The sequence below is a fragment of the Sorex fumeus genome, unplaced genomic scaffold, assembly GCF_029834395.1.
Source record: "Sorex fumeus unplaced genomic scaffold, SorFum_2.1 ptg000129l, whole genome shotgun sequence".
Classification (NCBI taxonomy): domain Eukaryota; kingdom Metazoa; phylum Chordata; class Mammalia; order Eulipotyphla; family Soricidae; genus Sorex; species Sorex fumeus.
In genome coordinates this window covers 4,310,436-4,334,528 of record NW_026606186.1, presented here as the reverse complement: position 1 = coordinate 4,334,528, position 24,093 = coordinate 4,310,436, and the positions used below count along the sequence as shown (strand labels likewise).

At 53.8% G+C, this 24,093-nt stretch overlaps 1 protein-coding gene across 3 annotated transcripts in view; it reads left to right on the top strand.

Moving 5' to 3' along the window:
- LOC130045783 (multivesicular body subunit 12B) overlaps positions 1-24,093 on the top strand; it is a 139,904-nt gene that overhangs the window by 20,907 nt on the left and 94,904 nt on the right. For all 3 annotated transcript variants that reach the window (XM_056138649.1, XM_056138651.1, XM_056138650.1), the window contains one exon: positions 21,280-21,387. In XM_056138649.1, coding sequence (XP_055994624.1) covers positions 21,280-21,387 — 108 coding nt within the window. The remainder of the gene's footprint in view (positions 1-21,279; positions 21,388-24,093) is intronic.

Below are 24,093 nucleotides of genomic sequence, written 5' to 3'. Positions count from 1 at the left end.
GTCCCCCCAGGAGGGGTTGGGGCCTCCTCACTGCCTGGTAGGGAGGAGTGTCTGGGTCCTTACTTGGAAGAGGTGTTGGAGTGCCTGGCGGGGCAGGATATACAGAAACCTGCACTGGCTTCGCTGGCATAGGTGGGCTGGGCCCCCTTCTATCCTGGGATGCTGTTTGGAATTGATCTGTGCTTGTGAAACAGATCAGAAGTTCATATTTCCACGTGCTGCCATGCTGCCTCTTCAGACTGGAGGAAATAGTATTTTGGGGGGAGAGAGGGGTTGGGGTCATATCTGGTGCTGAGGGCTTGCTCTTGGCTCTACACTTAAGAGCTCACTCCTGGGAGGGATTGGGGGCCATATGGGATTCTCGGGATTGAACCTGGGTTCTCCTGCCTGCAAGGCAAGTGCTTGACCCACTGTACTGTTATCACTTAGGACCATGTTGGGACATCTTTTTTTTTCTTTTCAGGTCACACCCAGCGATGCTCAGGGGTTCCTCCTGACTCTGCACCCAGGAATTACTCCTGGCAGAGCTCAGGGGACCATATGGGATGCCGGGGATTGAACCCGGGTCGGCCGTGTGCAAGGCAAATGCCCTATTTGCTGTACTATCTCTCTGGCCCCTGTACTATTTTTTTTTTTAAGTCGGTGACCCACTGTGTCTGGGGTGCTTCCATCTTTAGCTTCAAGCCTGCGCAAGGCACAGAGAAAACCTGCAGAACTCACCCCGAGCTGCACCCTGGGCCCCTAGCCTCCTGCCGTCTGCCTGCCTCCCTCACCTCCAGGCTCCCTTACGCTGCCTCTTGAAAGGCCAGGCTTTGCGTTGGACTTAGGGGATGAAGAACACTGATCGTTCCCCTTACTCTTGGCTGCCTTTAAGATAGCTCGGCAGTCACAGTGAAGCTGTTTACTCCTAAGCCTATTGGAAACCTTCCCCTTTGTGCCTTGGCCTCATGATACAGATCAGCAAGAACTGGCCTTGCGAAACCCTCCTGGCCACTGGGCTCGTGGTGGGACAGCTGGCTGCTTCTCTGTGGTGTCTGCGGTCTTCAGAGGTCGGGCCAGTGGGCCGGGGAGAGGTGACCAGGGCCGGTGAGGGGTGGGCTCCATCACTGAGATCAGCAGAGGACAGTCTCCCAAGCAGAGGAGTGACACAGGAAGGATGCGTCCCCTGTGTTCATCGAGGTCAGCATACCTCCCAGGGAGCCAGTGACCAGCTACGCCATCAGGTTCTTTATTTGGCAAGTTCATTTCAGTAGCAGGCAGCTCGTGTGAATCATTTGGTCTAAAGTTGTCTCATCCCTGCTCACGGGCTGCCAAGTGGAGAGAGGCTGTCCATGCTGGGGTCAGTCTGGGTTCTGGCCCTGGTCAGATGTCAGAGTTCCTGTCTGGGGACCGCTCGATGTCTCTGGCAGGGGCGCGCCACTGCTTCTGTGTCTACAGCTCCTGCTTCTGTGTCTCTGGCTTTGCACTGGGACAGTGACGGAACATTTCTCATGGGAACCGTGTCAGGGATTAAATGATCCGACAGTCATAAAGCACTTAGAAGATGGATTTGCATTAGCTTGGACTACACAGCTGCTATTGGTATTGTTATAAATATGCGGTAGATCCTCTTCCTTTACTTTTTCTCCATTCTGTTACAATATGTGTAGGAACTGTTTCATGGCATTACATGTATCGCTATCAAGTGTGTGTGCGTGTGCGTGTGTGTGTGTGTGTTCTGTTTTGCAATGCTGGACATCAAGCCAGGCTTCACACATATCACTGAGCTATATTCCAATCTCAGTCTCAGTCTTCTGTTTCATTTGGAAGGGTTGGGGCCACGCCCGGTGGTGCTCATTGCTTACTCCTACCTTTGTGCTCAGGGATCACTCCTGCTAGGGCTTGGGGAACCATATGTCGTGCCGGGGATTGAACCTGCATTGGCCGCGTGCAAGGCAAGTATCTTACCTGCTGTTCTCTTGCTCTGGCCCCTCAGTCTCTGTCATTTTCAAGGCTGTTTATTCACTGTTAGTTTGGTTTTTTCCCCCTTTGAAGAACAGTGCAATGGCTCAGCAGCCTGAAGACCCATCTCTGGGCCCGTGCTGACATGTTACAGGATCGTCGAGCCTGACTGTAGCACGTGGGGTGTACGGTCCTGCCTCCTCCCACTCTGACCATTGCTCCCCCATCCACTTTGTCCATCACCCCCGTCCACTGTGGGCATCGCTTCCCATCCATTCTGACCATCACCACCCCCGTCCACTCTGGCCATAGCTCCCCTGTCCATTGTGGCCATCACTCCCCCACCCACGCTGGCCATCATGACCCCCCATCCTCTCTGGCCATCGGCTTCCCCCATCCACTCTGGCCATTGCGCCCATCCACTGTGGCCATTACCCTCCATCCACTCTGGCCATTGCCCCATGTCCAACTGTGGCCATTGCTCCCCATCCACTCTGACCATCACCTCCCCCGTCCACTCTGGTCATTGCCCCCCCATATACTCTGGCCATCGCTCCCATCCACAGTGGCCATCGCCCCCCATTCACTCTGGCCATAGCTCCCCCATCCACTGTGGCCATCACTCCCCCGCCCACTCTGGCCATCGTGACCCCTCCTCCGTCCTCTCTAGCCATCACCCTCCCTGTCCTCTCTGGCCATCGCATCCCCCCATCCACTCTGGCCATCACTCCCCTGTCCACTCTGGCCATCGCCCCCTCCCACTATTCCTTATGTTCTCATGGCGGGAGCCCTGATTACCAGCGTAGCCCTTTCACTGAGAATCTCCTCATGTTGGTTGGGCATTTGTGCTTTTTACTAATTACTTCTTGTTTCCACAGTTGGGCCTCCTGTTGGGCTCTGTCCTACCGACCCATGGCTTCCTTCCTGCCTGGACCTGTTACTATTCACCTGTTTCTTGTGTCACAGGCAGCCCTTCCTCTGCTCCGTCATCTCTGCCTGGTTCCTACGGTCCCTCCTTGCTCTGTGGTTCATTCATCTTCTCCAGGATCTTAGTTGTGCTTTTTTTTCCTTTTTTAATGTCTGTGGCATCTGTCAACCTCTTTTCTTGCGTGTTTGCTTTTATCTTGATGTTTTAAAAGACCGGTCAAGATGTCAAAGCTTGTCGGGTGTAGTTTCCACGAGACCAAGCCTATTTTCATATTCTGGCAGCATTTTCTCAGACACCGGTTCACTCAAGAGAGAATCAAAGTGGTTCTGGTCGGTCTCAGTGAGTTTGGGGGTCTATAGGGTGGGCCGAAGCACCGGGAGGTGTGGGGTACAGAGCCTCACTTTTGATTCCACCACTCTGTGCTCACGATTGACACCTGCCGTGGGCCTGTGGCTGGAGATTGGCAGTTTCTAGCACCTGTCTGGTGTGTGCCGGGGCGGGTGGGGAGGGGTACGGAGAGCAGGTGCAGGAAATGCAGACATCTTAGGGACTCTCGGTGAAGGGCACCTAGAAGCCATGGCATTGTTTTGATAGCTTTTCTCTACATCTGAAATTAACTTCAAAATAAACTTTTTCTTTTTTCCAATTAAGAGAGAGGCCGAGGGATGTGACTCAATGGGAAAGTACAGGCCTGGCATGCCTGAGACCTGGATTCAGTCCTGGCACCACAAAACCAAAATCAAAACAAAGCAAAGCCTGCCTCCCCTGGGATTATAGAGGTATGGTTATCCTGTGGTTCCATCAAGTTTCATTGGTTTGGCTCCTTAGACGTCAGGCTTTATTTTGGAATTGAGTCGAGTCTAACTCCCTTAGTCCAAATGTGTGGTATTTGCTGGACGCCACCTTTGGCCTCTTGGTTTCTTGAGCTTCAGTGGCCGTAAACCAGATTTCCTGCCCACAAAGAGGCTGGCACCTTCGTTTACCTCTAGGCTCACTTATGGCCCCCAAGCCAGAGCTCAGAGCAGTGTCGTTTCCCAGGAAAGCTCGGGCCCCAGTGCAAGACGTCTAGGATGGGCGACGAGGAAGGAGGATTGCCTTCTCCTTCCAACTCCAGCCAGAACCTGGGCCAGAAGGAACGCTGGCTAGGCCTGGCCTACAGAACTCAATGTGTGCTCCATGGCGGGATGCCCAGCTATGGGGTTTAAAATTACCCCCGCTGGGGCTGGAGAGGTGGTATAGCAGGTAGTACAATGTAGAGGTTGATCATGGTTTGAGCCCTGACATCACACTTGATCCCCCAAACCCAACTAGGAGGATACCTAAGCATGGAGCCAGGAGTAAGTCCTCAGCATGAAGGACCTGGGTCAAGTTGTGCCCCTAGCAGCCATGCCTGTCCTCTTCCCACCCCCCACCTGCTCTGCCCCCCCCCCCCCCGCCCGCCGGCTCTTGGCTCCCCATCTGCTGCAGATGTGGGGAGAGGCCTCCACGGCTCTGGTACCCGAGGGCCAGCAAGCTTCTCTGGGGGCCGGGGGAGAAGTCTGGGTGCAGGTGGACATTTGTCTGAGCCCCAAAAAGGGGGTCTTGCAGACCATTCCTTGGCTTGGTTCCATTTATCACTTAAGTCTGTTCTACTATTACCCAGTTTCCAGTGTTGAAACGTAATAGAATGTCTTGTTTCGATGTTTCAAGAAAAGGCAGCAGTTCCATGATTTTCGAAAACTCAAGGTAAAACTGAGGGCACAGAGTGAGCCATTGGCTCTGTCTCTGTGTGCAGGCCTCCCCTCTTTTTCCAGAACATTCCCAGTCCGGGCAGTTATTCCCCACTTCTTCCCTAACCTCCAGTCCCTTGCCTCCTCCATTCTGGGTTCTGCCTCTGCATTTTCCCACCCTGGATATTCCTGACAAAGGGGCACCAAGTAAGCCTCTTTTGGGGGGCTACTTTGCCGTCGTGTTTTTTTTAAGGTTTTTGTAGCGTGTCCGGCTATCTGACTGAGCTATTCTCCTTCCTTTCAATTCTCTTAAAATTTTTTCATTTTGGTTATCACAGCATGTAGTCTCCTCTGAAAAGAACTTTAGAATCAAGTTGTCACGTTCGCCAAAATATCAGGTCTGGGTTCTCAGTTCAGTAGCGCCGAGCGAGCACTCCCTCTGATTCGTCTCCCCTCGGGGAGCACAGCCTGCGTGTCTAAGCAGCATTGGGCTTTCAGTGTTGTACAGACCCTGCAGTGACTGCTCCCCAGGTTTCCGTGGCGGGGGGTTTCTTCCGCCAACTGAGGTGTGAGCAACTCCAGACGCACCCTGTCCGCCCCCGCGCTGAGCTCTGGTGTCTGGCTGCCCCCGCAGCCACAGGAGCCCACCACTGCCACTCAAGAGCAGAGCGCGTGTTTCAGATCTGGTTAACAATTGAGTGGGGGTGTAGAGTGGGCATTTCTAGCTTTTTCTTCTCGTTTTCTTTTTTTTATTTGTTGATTTTTGGGCCACACTAGGCAGTGCTCAGGGCTGCTTCTGGCTCTGACAAGTGATCAGGGATCACTCCTGGTGTGGCTCAGGAATCACTCCTGGAGGGCTTGGGGGACCATATGTAGTGCTGGAGATCAAACCTGGGTTGACCATTTGCAAGGCAAGCGCCCTGCCCACAGTACTATCACTCCAGTCCCTTCTCTCCCCCAGTTCTCTGTGATTTTTTTCTCAGAACAATTATTTTGAGATTTGTTTACTGGTTAAGTATATTCAATATCTTACCATGTGCCACTATCACTGCCTTCTTTTAAACACACACACACACACACACACACACACACTCTAACATTTGTAGGTCTACTTTGGTGAAGTATCTGTTCTAGTTTTGTGCCAGTTTGCTTTGTTAGTTGGGCTAAAGAATTCGTGTGTGTGTGTGTGTGTGTGTGTGTGTGTGTGTGTGTTTTAAGTAAAAGTCCTTTGTTTTATATATGTTTTGCAAATATTGTCTCTGGTTGATAGTATGACTTTTTCATTTTCTAAAAAGCGGTATTCTTGAAAAGCACAAAGCTCTTCATTGGATGAAGTCCAGCTTGTTCACTTTTTTGTTTTTATATTAGTATTTTTGTGCAATACCGTTGAAAAAATACTTCTCAAACTCAAGTCAAGATTTTTCTTGGTAACTCTGCCTAGAAGTCTTCTGGTTTGGCTCTTAAAATGAAGTTCAGCGACTTATTTTAAGTTAATTTTTATGTAGGGCATGGGATAGGGATACTTTTACATACAGCTGTCAGGTTTTCTAATAACTCTGCTTTAGAGCATTCTCCCATCTGGCACTGTCATCAACAATAAGTTTTACCATCTCAGTGTTGATATATGGCTGTTTTACACTGCTGTTTTCTTGATTTCTCTGTCTGCATCACATTCTTTGATCATTGTAATTTTATAATGATCCGGGGGGGGGGGGCATTGCTCAGGAGTTTATCGTGGTTCTGCACTCAGGAATTACTCCTGGCAATGCTTGGGGAACCATATGGGATGACCAGAGATCGAACCCGAGTCCACCTCATGCAAGGCAAGCACCTTACCTGCTGTATTATCATTCCAGCCCTTATAATGATTCTTAAAATCAGACAGAACCTGATTTTTTTTTTATTATTTTAGGTTCTTTGACTTTTCAAATAGTTTTGGAATCAGCATGTCACTTCCTGTAGTAAAGGTCTTCTTCTGAGACTGATCAGGGTCATGTGAAATGTCTGGTGCAATGTGCCGACAATTGTCGCTTAAACAGCATTGAACCTCCAGATTCATTAAGTTAGTTTAGCTTTTCATTGAAGTCCACTTTAATTTCAGATCAAATTTTTTTTTTGCCTACAGTGCACATGTCATATAGCTCTTTTGCCATATTTAGCCTTAAGCATTTCATATATATTTTTTTTTGCTTTTTTTTTTTGGTCACACCCGGTGATGCACAGGGGTTACTCCTGGCTCATGCACTCAGGAATCACTCCTGGCGGTACTCGGAGGACCATATGGGATGCTGGGACTCGAACCCGGGTCAGCCGCGTGCAAGGCAGACGCCCTACCTGCTGTTCTATCGCTCCAGCCCCCAAGCATTTCATATTTTTGATGCATTTGTAAATGTTAACTCTGTTCCAGTTAAAAGATAAACAGTTGGTTTTGTTTCATTGTTTTTGAGTTTCAAGTTTTTGGCCACATCCAGCAAGGCTCAGGGCCTTACTCCTAATTCTTCTTGAAGGACCATATGGGGTGCTAGGAATCGAACCAAGTTGGCAAGACAGGAGTCCTACCCGCTGGACTGTCTCTCTGACCCTGAAAGTTTCTTGTTTTTAATTTCTTCTTTTGCAGTTGATTTGTATATGTCGACCTTTTGTACTCTGAGCTTCCGATTGGTTCTTGTAGATCTTTGCATGTCCTCCACAATGTCACTGTCACTGTCCTCCTGGTTGTTCATCGATTTGCTCGAGTGGGCCCAGTAACGTCTCCATTGGAGACTTTGTTGTTACTGTGTTTACGGCCATACCACCCTGAAAGCGCCCGATCTTGTCCTCCACAATATTCTTTTTATTTTATTTTTTTTTATTTTATAAAGTAGTTCAAAATTCCTCTACAGTATTCTACCTGAGCAGCCCCGCTAGATGAGCAGAGTGCCTGTGTCTGCCTGTTTGGCCTGTGAGTCTTTTATTTATTTCACCGGCCGTGCAGCTGTGGCTTAGAGGAGGAGGTGACTGGTGAGAGCAAACATTTGTGCCTTATTCGGGGTCTTAGGAGGAAGCATTCAGCCTTTTGCTGCCTCAGTACCATGTCAGCTGTTGATTGGTTTGTGGCAGGGCCTCCTCACAGGGACCTGGAGAGGCCCAGGACCACTTCCGCTGATGTGTGCTCCGTAGGTGTGGGCCTAAAAGCGTGGTGCTTGGGCACAGTGATGTGTGAGGCCCCCGGGGCCATACCCAGGGATGCTTTTGGGATCACCTGGAAATGCTTGGTACTTCGTGGGTCTCTGACAGCCTCAGCATGCGCTCTGTTACTTGACCATCTCTTTGACCCAGCTAAGGTTTTGGTAGACAGGGTTTGATTGGTTTAGAAAGTCTTCTTCCAGGGAGCTGTCAACATACATGGATTTGAATTCTGGAAAATACCTTATCTGCATCTATTGAGATGATCATATGCTTTTTCCTTTTTTAATCTGTTAGCCTGACAAAATGCACTAATTGATTTGGGGATGTTAGAGCAATATTCCATTTATGGGACAGGCCCCACTTAAACATTGATGTTGTTAGATTTTACATGAAGTTTCATGAGAAATATTGATGCTTTGTGAGTTTCTTCTAATACCTTTGTCTGGCTCCTATATAATGGTATTATAATACTATTAATAATGCACTGTAGCATTGTCCTCCCATTGTTCATCAGTTTGCTTGAGCGGGCACCAATAATGTCTCCATTGCGAGATTTGTTGTTACTGTTTTTAGCATGTCAAATATGCCATGGGTAACTTGCCAGGCTCTGCCATGTGGGCGAGATACTTTGGTAGCTTGCCAGGCTCTCCGAGAAGGACAGAGGAATCGAAGCCAGGTCGGCCATGTGCAAGGCCCTACCTGCTGTGCTATCGCTACAGCCCACTATTAATGATATTATAATATATTATGTGTTCATATAACTAACAGTATCAAATAATATATTTTTCAAATAGAGTATTTTAATACTCTAAGATAGTATTATAGCTGCTGAATAGTCCGATAGCACTAATCTCATATAACAAGCAGTTTTTCTCTCTTGTCTATTGTCTAGAACTTTAATATGGAATAGATTTTATTTCTTCTTTACATATTTGTAGAATTCACCAGACACTGTGTTGACCTAGAGCACTCCGTAGGTTTAAACAGTTACAGTGCTATTCACTGTATTAAACAGTTACAGTGTTATTCAAATTATTCATCTTTGAATGTGCTTTGCAATTTTTGTCTGTCTGGAAATTTTTCCAATTAGGCATTCCAGTCAGCCTGGGCACACAACTCTTTGAAATATTTCCTTATTATCTTTTTAATATCTTGGGGCTCTGTTAGCTCTCCTCTCCTTCATTCCCACTAAGTGGTTTCTACCATCCCTCTCTTGCTTGCTTAGACTGCTGAGACTTTTATCAACTTTATTAATCTTATAAGTATAAACTTACGGTTTTACCAGTTTTTCTCTATTATCTTTGCATTCTCTTTTATTGCATTCTCTTTTATCTCTTTTATATATTTTTTTTTTACTTTTACTTGCTTGGGTCTAACATTCTAAATTTTTTTTGTGTCTTTTGAAAGGAGTCTATACCCTGCAGTGCTCTTGGATTACTCCTGCTCTGCACTCAGGGATCACTCCTGGCAGAGCTCAGGGGACCATATGGGATGCTGGAGATGAACCTGGGTCAGCCATGTGCAAGGCAAGCACCCTGCCCACTGTACTCTCTCTGTCCCCAATTTTAGTTTGAGAATCAAGCCTTGATTGTTGGTTCAAGACCTTTCTTCATTTCCAACAAATATTTTATGCTACGAATTTCCCTCTGAACTCTGTATTAGCTGCATCCCTTATTTATTTATTTATTTATTTATTTGTTTATTTTGCTTTTTTGGGTCACACCCGGCTATGCACAGGGGTTAATACCGGCTCTGCACTCAGGAATTACTCCTGGCGGTGCTCAGGGGACCATATGGGATGCTGGGAATCAAATCCGGGTTGGCCATGTGCAAGGCAAACGCCCTACCCGCTGTGCTATCGCTCCAGTCCCCTGCATCCCTCATTTTGAAGTTGGGTGTTTAATTTTAATGCTGTTGCTATGCCACCTAATCGATTGTCCCTGATTTCGTCATCCTTTTTGTTTTGCCTTTTGGGCCACACCCAGCAATGCTCAGGGATTACTCCTGGCTCTACACTCAGGAATTACTCCTGGCAATGCTCGGGGATCATATGGGATGCTGGGAATCAAACCCAGGTCGGCCGCATGCAAGGCAAACGTCCTACCTGCTGTGCTATTGCTCCAGCGTTGATTTCTTCTTAGACCCATGGGTTACTTAGGTTTGTGTTGTCTTGCTTTCATGCATATGTGGAATTTGTTATTGACATCTTAATTCTCTGTGTGTCCATGGAAAAACCCAGTCTTAGGGTCTAGAAAAGGAGTCAGCCAGACTCTCTCCAAACTATGGCTATTTTAGCTCTGTGGGACAAGATAGTCTCACTGACTCTGTAATCTTTATAGCTAGAAAGGACATTTATGATTTGTAAGTGGCACACTGGCCAGACAGAGGCTGGAATGGCTCTATAGGCCGTTGTTGCCTGGCACCGATTCAGTACCCCCTGTCCAGGTGACGGCTGTACGCGCACCAACAAGCAGAATATTCTCTGCTAGTCATGATTTTGACTGACCTTTGGCCCTCCCTTTGATCACCGCTTCCGTTGCGCGATACCAGAATGTGGACACTGCCCTGCAGCTGGAGTAGCTAGACAGAGAGATCAGAAATCAGAAGCCAGAGAAGAGGAAAGAGAGTTTTTAGTAGAGGGTTGACTCTTGTGATTTAAAAAAAAAAAAAGAATAGGGGCTGGAGCGATAGCACAGTGAGTAGGGCGTTTGCCTTGCACACATCCCACCTGGGTTTGATTCCCAGCATCCCATATCATCCCCCAAGCACCACCAGCAGTAATTCCTTAGTGCATGAGCCAGGAGTAACCCCTGAGCATTGCTGGGTATGACCCAAAAAGGAAAAAAAAAGGAATAAATAAAAGCACAGAAAGCCAAACATCTGGCAGATGTACTAGTCAAAATAAACTTTCTGAGATAAGCAGATTTCAGCTGAGAGCAAGGTAAGCTAAGAGCTTAAAGCGCCTGGACGGGGCTGGAATGATAGTACAGTGGGTAGGCCGATGTCTTGCACAAGCCCACCCAGGTTCAATCTCCAGCATCCCATATCATCCCCCAAGCACCACCAGGAATAGTTTCTGAGCGCAGAGCCAGGAGTAACCCCTGAGCATCGCTGGGTGTAACCCAAAAGGAAAAAAAAAAAAGAACTAGGACCAGGACCAGGAATCTGGTGCATGCAGGACTGGAACAGGAACTGGGAAGTGTCCCAGCCCTTCAGTTACCTACCAGGAGATCCCAGAACAAACCTGCAGCAAACCAAAAAATTGGGGAAGATCTCGGGAGATTGATTCCCACTAAGAAACAAGGACAAGGCCTGAATTGGTTGGCAGTTATGCTGCTGCCTGAGGCTGGCCTGGAGTAGGGCATCCCTGCACCTGCAGGCTGTGTCCTCTCAAGGGGACAGGGGCCCTCGTCTGTCCTGTGCATGCAGCACTGAGCTGTGCTCCTCCCCAGCTGCTCCTGTGCTCCTCCTCCGCTGCTCCCTGCTCCTTCCCAGCTGCTTCCTCCTCCACCCCATTTGCTCCTGTGCTCCTCCCCAGCTGCTCCTGTGCTCCTCCCCAGCTGCTCCTGTGCTCCTCCCCAGCTGCTCTCTGCTCTTCCCCAGCTGCTTGTGTGCTCCTCCTCAGATGTTCCTGTGCTCCTCCCCAGCTACTCCTGTGCTCCTCCCCTGCTGCTCCCTGCTCCTCCCCCACTGCTCCTGTGTCCTCCCCAGCTGCTCCTGTGCTCCTCTCCCACTGCTCCCCCTTCCTCCCCAGCTGCTCCTGTGCTCCTCCCCAGCTGCTCTCTGCTCTTCCCCAGCTGCTTGTGTGCTCCTCCCCAGATGTTCCTGTGCTCCTCCCCAGCTACTCCTGTGCTCCTCCCCAGCTACTCCTGTGCACCTCCCCTGCTGCTCCCTGCTCCCCCCCGCCACTGCTCTCTGCTCCTCCACTTCTCTGTGGACCTTTTGGTTCTAGCTTGCATGTTCTGTATGGAGGGAAGCTATTTTTCCCTGATGTTCCTTTATGTCCAGCAGTCTCAGCAAATCCTATAGTGCTCCTCACCCCTCCTCATGCTGCCGTGGCTCCTGGTCTTTCCCTTCCCTCTGGAGTATGGGTGAAGATGGCAGGTCTGGAAGTTTATGTGCTCCCACACACCCGTGCACAGAGGGGCAGGAGGTACTCCCTAGGGGGCTGGCCTGTCCACTCCATACCAATGTGCCCTGGTCTTGCTCTCCCCCTAGGCCGCATCAGTGACCCCAGACCAGGTTCCCCAACCTGCTTCCCACCCCCTGGCTTTGCCAGTGGGAACTTCCTACAGGTCAGACCCCTCATCTGCCGAGGGTGCTTCCCTGGTGCTCTGGTTTCAGATTCAAAGAAAAAAAACAACTGTTGTTTCCCGACCCCTGAATGCCAAGCCATAGGCAGCAGGGGCCTTTTGCGCCTGGACAGGCTGTGCTGGGACCTGAAACCTTTTCCAGCAAGTGGCCTCCCCTGCCGACATCCTGGTCCCCCCTATCCCCCACCTGCTCTTCCGGGACTTCTGTGCATGGTCCACTTTCCCCTCCCACAGCCCTGGGCTTGAGCGAGGTGTGCGGCTGAGGCCAGCTCATCCCCGTGCGGCCGCTCTTGGATCACAGGTGCCGGGGGTACCTTCCCCAGCTCCCCCATCCGTGGCTGTGTGTCCAGGCCGCCAGGCTTGCAGAGAGCCTTTGCGGGATTGAATTAGCCAGCTCCTTCCTGTTTGGCCTCTCTCTGCCTGGGATATTGGATGCCAACCTCCAGCTAAGTTATGTTTGTGTTAAACATGAATTGAGATGCAATTACAGCTGGCAGTGCGCTCGGAGGACTGAGTAATAGAGTAAACAAGAAGGGCGGCTTCGTCACGAGTGCCAGTTCATCTCCCTTGCTTTCTTGCTTCCTGTCATCGGACGTGACTCACGAGCGGCACAAGTTCGACTTGTCTCCCCTCCGCTCCCGTCGCTCTAACTCTTCCTGTCCGCGGCGTCCTGCTGGGGCCCTGGCTGGGAGCGAGGGGCGGGCCGGGGGCTGCAGCTGGGGGCTCTGCCTTCCTCTCCATGTCAGAGTTGCACCACAGGGTTCAAGTGGGGCGCCCCCTGCCCCGAGGGCTGGCCGGGAGCCTAGTTTTCGGGGTTTCCCCAGCCCTTCCCTGGCAGGCTTTGGCTGGAGCAGACAAGTGCTGCTTGTCCATGCTGGTGCCACCTAGCTCCAAGTTGGCTGGCGCCAGTGCCGACACAGTGCCCTCCTGCGGGTCTGACCCTGGGTGTCATTCGTTCCACGCCAGAGGAGCTTGTTTATCCCCAGGAGGTGTGCTGAGGTTCTGGCATCTCCGTGGGGGTCTCTCAGGTGCAGAGGTGGCATTTGGGGTGCCCCCTCTCACCCGACATCTGAGTTGCTCTCCCCCACTTGGGCAGAGCTGACTCGAGGGCGCCCTGGGTGTGTGGCTCTGGGCATCTCACCCCTGGAGGAAGTAAGGAAGGGGAGGGGGTCTCCTCCTTCCAGGGTCCTCCCTGCCTGCTCTTCCACCCCTGTGCTTGTCATCCCCTGCCACTCTGTCCTCTCTGGCCCCCTCTGTCTTCTGCTGGCCAGCCATGCCTCGTCCTTGTCCCTCGAGGGCCCAGGAAGTGACCTTCCCGTGGGTGCTGAGCCTTCTCGGCCTCACCTTATCTTTGGGCCCTGGGTCCAAAGTCTCTCCCAACCCTGCCCACACTCTGGAGTCAGCCCAGCCCGACTGACTTGGGCGTGCCATGTACCAGGACAGCAGCAAATGTGCCCTCTGCCCTCTGCCCCTGGCCCCTGCTACCCTCCCCTCTACACACACACACACACACACACATGCTCACACACACACTCACACTCACACACACTCATACTCACACACACTCACGCACAGAGGCCACCATTGCACTATTGCTGCAGATACTCCCTTCAGCTCTGGTCTTGTGTGTTCCTGGGCGGGGGGTCCCTGTCTTCCTGCTGCCCCTTTCACACACCCCTGCCGTGCTTCCTCCCCGTCTCCTCCACTTCAGTCACCTCCCTGCTCCCAACTTCCAGCTGAGCAACCCCCCCTGATGGAAGTGCCTCCCAGCCTGCTGGGACCCCAAGGAGCCCACCTGTCGTAGCTGGCTGACCCCACAACCCGAATATTCCCCAGGAGAGCTGCCTTCTGCTCCCGCCGCGCAGCCCGAGACTCCCTCCACTCAGCACGGGGGCTGACCAAGCCCCTCCCCACCCCCGTCATGCGCTCCTCCACTGTCCCTTCCCTGTCCAGCCCAGCCCTGCCAACAGCTCCTGGGGCCAGGAAAGCAGGACCCCAGACTCCCTCCCACAGCTCAGACTTCTCCAGCACCTCCCCCCCTCAGGACTGGGCACTAACTTGGCCCCTGCCCTGGTCCCAGTGCTCCTGACAGCTCCCCGTGGAGCGGTCCAGACAGCCCAACTCCCACACCCCTGTGCCCTGACCGTGGCTTCCTCCTGCCTCTGACGCCCCCCTCAGGATGTGCTGGGGTGCCCCAGGCCCTTCCTCCTCCCGTCAAGCCTCTCCCGCACCCCGCCTCACAGCAGCCCCCCGTGCGTACTCTGCCTGTCTGGGCCGAGCGCTTCCTTCCTTCCAGGGAACATTTGCCGCCCAGCAAGACCCTGTCACGCCCCTGCCATGCTCTTTCCAGAGGAGGAAGCCGGCCTGGGAGAGCTGAGGTGCTGGCTGCACAACAGGGCATGGGGCTGAGGGCTGGGGCCTCGCCTCCTGCCTCCTGCCTGGTGCCCCGACAGCTGACTCACCCACCTGCCCCTTGGCCTGCCCCCGGGCACCTGACTCATATTTGCATACGCTCAAGGACCTGGGCTGTGCCTTGCACATCCCAAGGGCTTAGCAAATATTTGCGGAAAGAGAAGATTGACCTGCAGACATGAGGGGCGCCCTCGTGATGCCCCCCCCATTCAAGGTTGGGGGAGCAGGACTTCTGGTACCGCCTTTTCGCCAGTGCTGAGTGTGGGTTCCGTGATTCCTGGGTGCCAGCTGCCGGGAAGGGCACACTCATTGCTTTGTCCCTCGATTACCGCTCCTGCCATGGCCCGAGAAAATCACTGGGTTCGTCTGTGGAGGCAGGCGCTGAGGCACCTCAGCCGAGGCTGCACAAACCATTGGAAGAGCAGCTTGGATTTGATATCACGTCTCCCTGGTGCAAAAGCCACGTCTGAGACAGCCGCCTTCCCCTAGCCCGGGTGTTGGGTGGTGTGATGCATCTATAGTCATCCCAGAGTCCAGCCAGAAAGGGACCCTTGTCACTGCGGGACAGGGGCCCGCCACAGGGGATCACGCTGGGAGAGCTTCTGGGCATGAAAGACAGAAGAAGTCTTGTTTGTTTATTTTTTGGGGGGAGGTGGCGGTGCTCACCCGGCCATGCTTGGGTCTAACTCTGGGCCCTGTGCTCAGGGATCCCTCCTGGTGGGGCTCTGGGGACCCTAGGTGGTGCCCAGGGTCAAATCCAGGTTGCATGCATGCAGGGCCAAACCCACCCCCCTCCCCACTGCTCTGTCGCCCTGGCCCCATCACTGTCGTTTCTAATCTGGATTTCTCCACGAAGTTGAAAGTCTTGTCCCACGGCCCCAGTACCTTGCCTGTCGTCTTCCTTCTGGATCATTTCTTCTTCTTACTGACTTGGACAGTTCTTTTTCCTGCACACGTTGCCAGGGACAGTGGTCACAGTCCAGGGCTGTCTCTCCCATGTCCAAACCCCTTTTGTAAGCGCCCACCGCTGTGCCGCTGTTCTACTGTCAAGGTTGGGGTTTCGTGCTTTGTTCTGAGTCACGGTCAGCTGTCTGTCTGCCCTCCAGGGTGAGTCCTTGATGCTTTGGCCCCAGATATGTCCTTGAGGGGGGGAAACACACTGTGTACTGAGTGGCTTGTCCTTCCCTGGGATGCTGACCAGGACAAGGGTTCCCCAAGGCCAATGGTGCTGCTGCTTGCCCTGCCCTGCATAGGCCTGGCCGGGTCCTGGCTTGGCCGTCTGAGTGTGGCCGAGGCAGGGACTCTTGGCCCTTGTCTCTCCTGATGAGCAGGAATGAGGAGACCACCCCTGTGCTGGCTGATGCAGCTGGACGTCTAGCCTCCATTTCCTGCCCATTGGCCCTTGCTGGGGCTGCGGACCCCAGGAACTGGTCCCCAGTGCTGCCCACCTAGAAGTGGGGCTCCCGGTCTCCAAAGCATCAGTTGGAAGAGGTGGTTTGCATTCCAGCCCTCGTGACGTGAGGGGAGAGAGAGGCACAGGCAAGGGAGTGGTGGCCAGCTTGGGCACAGGCACTATTTTGTCCCTTTCTTGTGCAAAAAAAAAAAAAAAGTGAGTCAGTGTTTCACTGGAACCTGGAGGCAGAGAACTAAGAGTTCTCTGTTCAAGACAGGACTCGATTAAGGATGAGACGAGGCAGAAACCAGACAGACCCTCCAGGATTTCTGGGTCTCCCGGGATGCATGCTGGCCGCTCAGCCGTGGCACCGTGTGGACCTCTGAGCATCACTGGGTGCCCTCCCCCCAGAAGAGACCCCCGCCTCCTCACTAGATTTCTCCATGGACCCTTTCACTCTTGGTTTTGGGGCTTTTGTTTGTTTGGTTGTTTTTCTTGCACTGTTGGGGTCATACCCAGCGATGCCCAGGGGTGACTCCTGGCTCTGTGACCATACAGAATGCCAGAGATTGAACCCAGGCCGGCCATATGTGAGGCAAGTGATCTCCCCACTGTACTCTCACTCTGACCCCTCACTCTGGTTTTCAGAAAGGTTTCGGGAACCTTCTAGGGAGCCGATGGCTTGGCTCAGTGCCCCAGGCTGTGCCCCACAGCTGCTGGAGGCTGAGTCACTGCTGTGCCGCCCGCTTGGTCCTGCCGGCCACCTCTTGTGGACAGGCAGTGGGCTTCCCTGGCCCCTGGGACTGCTTTCTGTCTACCAAAGTCGCTCTTGGTAGTTTGTGTGAGTGTGACGGGGTGGGGGTTGGGGCTCCCAAACCCCGAGGGGGCAGTGGGGGCAGTGGGGGCCGAGGAAGCCATGACCTCAGGAATTGCTGGTCTGACTGTTGGCCTGGGTTCGACCTTTGTCTCCTCAGCACCTCCCCGCACAGCGCTACCCCTGTAACTCCAGCCATTCACCTCGATGTCTGGGACTGCTCTGTTCAGACTGAGGAGGCGCACAGCCCAGGTGGGGGAACGCGGTGCTGCCATTCCCAGCACAGGGAGGAGCTGCGGGGAACTGTGTGACCCATCAGGTGGAAGGGAAATGGCAGACACTGGAAAATTCGACCCAGGATGCAAGGCCAGTCTGTAACCTAAGGTCAAACAATGCAGGGGGCATCGTTCATAGGATCTGTAATCTCAGATCAAACAATGCAGTGGGCACTGATCATAGAATCTGTAACCTCAGATCAAACAATGCAGTGGGCACTGATCATAGAATCTGTAACATCACATCAAATAATGCAGTGGGCATTGATGTAGAATCTGTAGCATTCAATCAAACAATGCAGTAGGCCCTGATCATAGAACTGAGGCTACCAAGGAGACGAGGTGGGAGGCAAGAGCTGTGAAAATTTAAAAAAATAATAATTAAATGCTTTTTTGTTTTGTTTGTGGGGGGTACACATGACTGTACTCAGGGCTGATTTGGGACTTGGGGGGCCACATGGGGTGCTCGGGTAGAACACAGGTTAGCCCCGTGCGAGGCAAGCTCCCTACTCGCTACTGTCTCTCCAGATATCTCTCTTCATGCTCTTTTTATTGATTATTTATCCCCTCTCCGCCCACTTTCCTTCCCTTTGTTGTTTCCTTGGTGGTGTTGCAGGTGCTCCTGGTGGGTTTGAACAGTGAAGACTTTTTTTTTTGTTTTTTTTTTTTAATTTAAGGGCTGGAGCGATAGCACAGCGGGTAGGGCGTTCGCCTTACAAGCGGCCAACATGGCCGACCCGAGTTCGATTCCTCCGCCCCTCTCGGAGAGCCCGGCAAGCTACCGAGAGTATTCGATATGCCAGACACAGTAACAACAAAGTCTCCAATGGAGACGTTACTGGGCCCGCTCGAGCAAATCGACGATCAATGGGAGGGCCTTTACCTTTACCTTTTTTTTAAGGAAAGAAGGAAGGGAGTGGGAGCTAGGAAGTGAAATGTGAAAAAAAAAAGGGGGGGGAGGCAGAATTGTTCTTTAACTTGGGAAAATACTGTGCTTGAATAAATATTATCCCTTAATCTGGTTTTTTCAGACCACCTGCAAATTAATGGATGAGCGGTGCAAAAATGAATGAAAACTTCCCCTGTGTGCACTCTCATCGAAGCCTTGGGAGGTTCCTTTGACTCGTCAGAATTGACTGTTTCACAGTGGCTCGGTGATGAGTGACTTGAATGGGACTGTGGGGACAATAAAAAAAAAAAATACCCCTTTGTTGGCCTACAGGAGACGCGAACTCCTCTCAGAGGGCCACGCCTGGCCGTGATGCCACTCTCCGCGCCCACTGGCCTCCCTATTGCGTCTGTGCGGCGGATCGGGGCCACAGCCAGCCTCGCTCTGGGCTCCTGGTGCCTTTGTCTCTCCCTGAGGCCTTGCCAGAGCGAAGGGCCTATCTCTGCCTCCGTCCTTGCCCTCCTATGCTTCCCACCCTCTGCACACGGCGCCAAGGCCAGGGTCACACGCAGAGGTGTGGAGGGTCCGCCCTGCCCCCCCCCCCCCGTGGCCAGCCCAGCCCCCGAGTACTCCTCCGGGGTGCTCACTCCTCAGTCTTCCCTGTCTGTGAGGCTACGGAAGCCACTGGTGGTCATGTTCATCACAGGGCCTTGAGAACCTAGAAGCAGGTCCTGGCCCATGAACGGTCCCCAGTGAGGGGGCCATGGTGAGGATCCCTCCTGGAGGGCAGGCCAAGTCTCTGAATGGAGGGTGTTGGGGTTGGGGTCAGGGTTGAGTCTGCGTGTCCCTCCCTCGAGGTCCCAGGCGACCCAGGTGACCCAGGTGACCCAGTGACCTTCTACCCCGCAGGGATGCCTCTCTCTGGTGAGAGACAGGGCATGGTCTAGGCCAACTTAAGTTCTACGGGATCAATCACTGGGGCCCACACTGGCCTCCAGAGCAGCGTTCCCTGCTGGGACCCACATCAGGCAGGGGTCCTGGGGGTCCCGGGGCGCAAGCGCCCTGCCCGCCCTGCAGGACCCTGGCCTGCCGCGGGCACTGCCCAGCTCTCAGGCTTTGTCATTGGAGGGTGCTTTTTGCTGACCTAAGTGACATGCGGCACTTTAGTCTGGGGGCTTTAGTCTGGACTTTAGTCTGGGGGCTGCCGCTAGTTTGCAGGGTCAGAGGTCAGACCTAAGTGACATGTTGAAAAACAATCCAAGTGGACTGAAAGGCTCTAAGGGAACAGGGCAACCGGCCTGGCCCTCTCGGCACACCCACCCGCCCACCTCCACCCAGAGCCAACGTCCAACTCTTAGGTTTCTTCGCTTCCTGAATGTTCGCCTCCATACTCCGAATACTTTGATCATGCTGCTCATCTCCAGATGCAGCTGTTCTGCCGCCCAATCCCCTCTCGACTACCCCCGTCCCCACCGCCAGGAAGGCAGCATCTCAGTCTGCTCCTCCTGCCCTCCTGTTGGCAGTGGTTTAACTGGAGCTCCATCTACTTTTCCTTCAAAGCTGTTTGTATGTCATCTCTTCAGGGAGGGCCTGTGTCCACTGACCATGCCACCTCAGGAGGAGGGCCCTGTGTCCCTGGCCATCACCTCAGGAGGAGACCCCTGTGTCCATGGCCATCACCTCAAGAAGAGGCCTCTGTGTCCATGGCCGTCACCTCAGGAGGAGGCTCTTGTGTCCATGGCCATCACCTTAGGAGGAGGCCCTGTGTCCATGGCCATAACCTCAGGAGGAGTCCTCTGTGTCCATGGCCATCATCTCAGGAGGAGGCCCTTGTGTCCACAGACAGGGAGCTGATAAGCTCAGGCCTCAAGTTCTCTCCTGTTCTTGACCTGCTGGCTGGCAGCCCCTGGACACCCTGGGCATCTCCTCCCCACAGGCTGCCCTCTGAGGGGAGGAACTTTAGTCTGGGGGCTGCCGCTCGTTTGCAGGGTCAGAGGTCAGACTGTAGCTCGGGCAGCTGCCTGCCTGCTTCACGTAGAGTCTGTCTTGTCTTGCCTGGGACCGAGGAACTGTGGCTCATCAGCACCTTTAGGAGACTGGGTTGGAGACACCCGTGGGTGTAGTCGTGTGTTGGGGAGCGCCAGGCCCCTGAATCCCCGTGAGCCAGGTCGCCGCCCCGAAGCTCGGATCTTCCACGAAACTTCACATAGGGCCATTCTGGGAGGGGCTCGGGGTGGGTGCCGGCAGGTGACTCCTCCGCCCTGTGTCTCTCCTCAGGGCTGCAGTAGTCGGAGCAGCGCCCCAGAGCATTGCTCCCACAGTTTGTGCACCCCACCTGGGCCCAGAACCTTCCACCTCCGTGTGAAGGGAAGCACTTTGCTCTTCCCTCTTGTCTGTGGGCTTTTCTGAGCAGCCTGAGAGACTCATGGGGCGGGGGGTTGGCGGGGAGAGGCTCCTGGAACATCCTGGTCTGCAGCCCCGTGGCTGAGTACTGGGGCGGGGAGTGGGGGGGGGGGGGCTTGTGTTGTGCAAGGAAGGGCACGCCCCCTACAGTGCTGTGTGGGGACAGCTGCAGCTTGTCAAGTGGGTCCAGGACGGCTCCCGGAAGTCTGAACCCCCAGGGGCAGCCCAGGCGACATCTGGTGAGAAGTGGGGAGATTGAATTGGGCGTCAGCTCCTCCCTGAGCGCACCTTTGGGTGCTGAGTGGGGGCGGCAGGAGGCTGGGACAGCAGGGAACACAGCAGGGGACACGGTCGTGCCAGAGCCCCACTCTGATGCCAGTGGATGGAGCGACCCTGGCCACCACCGCCGGGCCCAGCTCCAGACAAAGGCTCCTTCGAGCCCCTGCCCCCCACAAACAGCCCCGCAGCCCTGCCGTCCCTCCCCGTCCGCTTTCTGACCTTGAATGCCGCTGCCTGGCTTTGTGCCTGGCTTTGTGACAAGCCTGGTGCCCTGCGGAAGGTTTTCCCTGCCCGACCCCCCTCCCTCCCTCGAGACCCCGTCCTGGGTGCCAGGAGAGCCCCAGGTACTGACATGCCCTGGGACCCCAGGGCAGGAGGCTGTGGTGCCTCCCGGCAGGCAGCGCCCCTCTGGTGGCATTTCACAGCCCGCTGGATGCCGCAGCGGCCGGCCGTCCCCCGAGTGAGCGGTAATGAGCGCGGTGATGGGCTGGCGCCGGCTCCTTTCCTGCTCCATTACGGCACAAGTTGCTCTTTTCTCATTAGAACCACCTTTGTCAGGGCGTCTTTAATCAGCTGCCTCCCCCGGGGACGGGGTTTTAGGAGGAGGATTTTTCACACTCTCCCTGGTTTCCCCCTTTTGGAAATTCTCCTCCCGGTGCCCGTGAAATGAACTAATGAGATGCCAGGAGGGTCCGGCCGGTGTTAATTGGCCCGGCCCGCCCGCCTCACGGAGCCTCCCTCTCTCTCCGGCGCAGGTGGCGCAGACGGCAGATGGTGTGGATGCTGACCTCTGGAAAGACGGCTTGTTCAAATCCAAGGTCACCAGATACCTATGTTTCACCAGATCATTTTCGAAAGAGAATGTAAGTCCAGCGGCGGTTTCCCTTGGCGTGCCGGCGCTGTGTCCCCGCGCCTGTGCCGGGCCACGCTCATTCATCTGTGGCCTTGGCGACCTGAGCGCGAGGAGCAGCCTGGGCTGTGCTGGGCGTCGTTTGTTAGTGGTGTTATTAAGCGCGTGGCCGAGAGCATAGCCGAGGCCATTAAAGCGTGTTCTCCAAGGGAAACCACCAAATTTCTCTTGCAGCCTGCCTGCCTGCCTGCCTGCCTACCTTCCTTCCTTCCTTCCTTCCTTCCTTCCTTCCTTCCTTCCTTCCTTCCCTCCCTCCCTTCGCCTGCCTGCCTGCTTGCTTGCTTTTCTTTTCTTTTTTCTTTTCTTTCTTCTTTCTTTCTTTGTCTTTCTTTCTCTCTTTCTTTCTGCTCACCTTTCCTCCAGATAACAAATCACAGGATGCAAGGACATGAGACCCTTCGTTCCAAGCTAGATTAAAACTGCCCTCCTCCCCTCCGACCCCTTCCCATGGAAGCAGAAAATGTGGGTGACAGGGGTCCACTTCTCAGTGGGTTTAATACCTGGGCCCCTGAACTGGTGTGTGTCAAAGATATCTGCCAGGGCCAGAATGTTGAAGTAGTGGATAGGGTGTCTGCCTTGCACACGGCTGACTGGGTCTGATCCCCGGCATCCTCCAGGGTCCCCTGAGCCCTTCCAGGAGTAATTCCTGAGTGCAGAGTCAGGAGTAAACCCTCAGCACCACCGGTGTGGCCAAAACTGAGAAAAAGAAAGTTACTAAAACTTTTCCAGAAAGTGCTTGAAGGACTGAGGGGTGCTGAAGAAAAGACACAAGCCTAGAGGCATGTCTACCCCGTAGGGGCCAACCCAGCACATCACCTTCCCAGCAGCACCCCAAGAACAGCAACGGGCTTGAGCCTGTCCTGGGTCACTGCCTGGCCTGGCCCTAGTTGATAGCATCTTCACATTTTCCAATAGAAATACTTCTCTTCTGAAAGTATTTTTAATTGCTTTTTGTTTTTCTCTTGCCCTTAAATTTCATTATGGGGTCTGGAGCGATCGCACAGTGCAGGGGGGGAGGGGGTGTTTGCCTTGCATGCGACCAACCCAGGTTCAATCTCTGGCACTCCAAGCACAGCCAGGAGTAATTTCTGAGTGCAGAGCCAGGAGTAACCCCTGAATATCGCTGGGTGTCATGCACAACACACACACACACACACACACACACACACACACACACACACCTCATTATGGCAGTAACGTGTGTCCCTGACTTTAAAAGAAGAAAATAATCACAGACCTCCTCCTCCTCCAGAAGTGTGGTGGGGACATGTTGTCCCCATTGTCCCATCACCACAGTGTCCCATCACCAACTCCTCCTCCCCCCTGCCCCCCACAGGCCATGCTCCCCTGTCCACCCACTCCCTGGCTAAGGCCCCTCGTACCATCCCCACCTGGCTGAGCCCCTTCACACTATCCCTGCAAAAGCAGTGTGCCCCTCCCCCCACCATGGGGCCCCATCCCCATGCCAGCGTCACCAGGCCCCTACTCCCCTGTGCTTCAGAGGGGACCCTGGACAGATGGGGTCCCTTCCCAGCCTTCAGCCACCTGAAGCTGGCCTGGGCTCCCACAGCCCTGCCCTTCCCTCCTATGTCCACATCCATGCATGTGGCACTGTCCAGCCCCACTGCCCTGGACTTTACCAGAACTTTTAGGTAATGGTTTCCTTTGGCTTCTGCCTTTGGCCACCTCAGTCCCATCCCCGACTCCCGCTCGTGGCAGGAGGTCCACCATGAGTGCGGACCCTGCCGCCCCATGTCATTAGGCTGCGTGCCCAGCACCAAAACTGACTGCTCGTGCCCGCACATGTCCATTCCCCATCACCTTCTCCCACTGGCCAGGCCCCAGGTCAATGCTGTGCGCCCTCCCCCCACCCCGCCCTCAGCAGTCTGACCATGAGGTGCCTGTTTTTGTACCCCCACCCCCAAAGGCTGTGGGTCTTAGTGTCGAGGGGACCAGTCAGGTCTACCAGGGGCAGAGAAAAATCACCAGGTGCTGCCACCGTACTCATCATTTGAGGCCCAACAGCTGGGCGGCTGCTTCCCACCTCGCCTTCCTCCCGGGGTCTAGGCACAGCAGGCCAAGGAGTGAGCAGGGACAGGAACCAAGGACAGGGCTGCAGGGAAAGTGCTGCCCCCCCCCCCCATCCCTGCTTTAGATAGTAAAGGAAATGAGTGTGTTGTGTTTTCAGAAAAAGAATGGGCCGCCCATTGCAGCGCTTGAGATCAGCTGGCGAGGGCGGCGTTGCCCACCTCCGGGCCCGTGAGCGGCCCCGCCCGTGCGGCCCGGCCCCACTGGTGGAGCCCAGACTTGGCGCAGTGTCATTTTTCACAACCGTAAATAAAGGAGGGATGTAGGTTCCCAAGACCAAACAGATTCTTAATTAGGCGACCTGAGACTCCCAGTGTAGGAGTTTGGGGAGACGCCTCTGGAACAGAAATTCCTTTTCCCCCAATAATGCTGTTAATACAGAAACCCAGCTTCAGAGTGACACCGCTTCTCGGGGCAGGCGCGAGATTAATTGCACTTTTCATGCCCTGTACTTTCTGCATTACCTGTAATAATAATGTACATAGATTAGGTAGGGAGGATATTAAACAGAAGGATTTATGAACATTTGAATATTAAGTTGGTTATCTGTGGCTACCTTAAATGCAAGGTT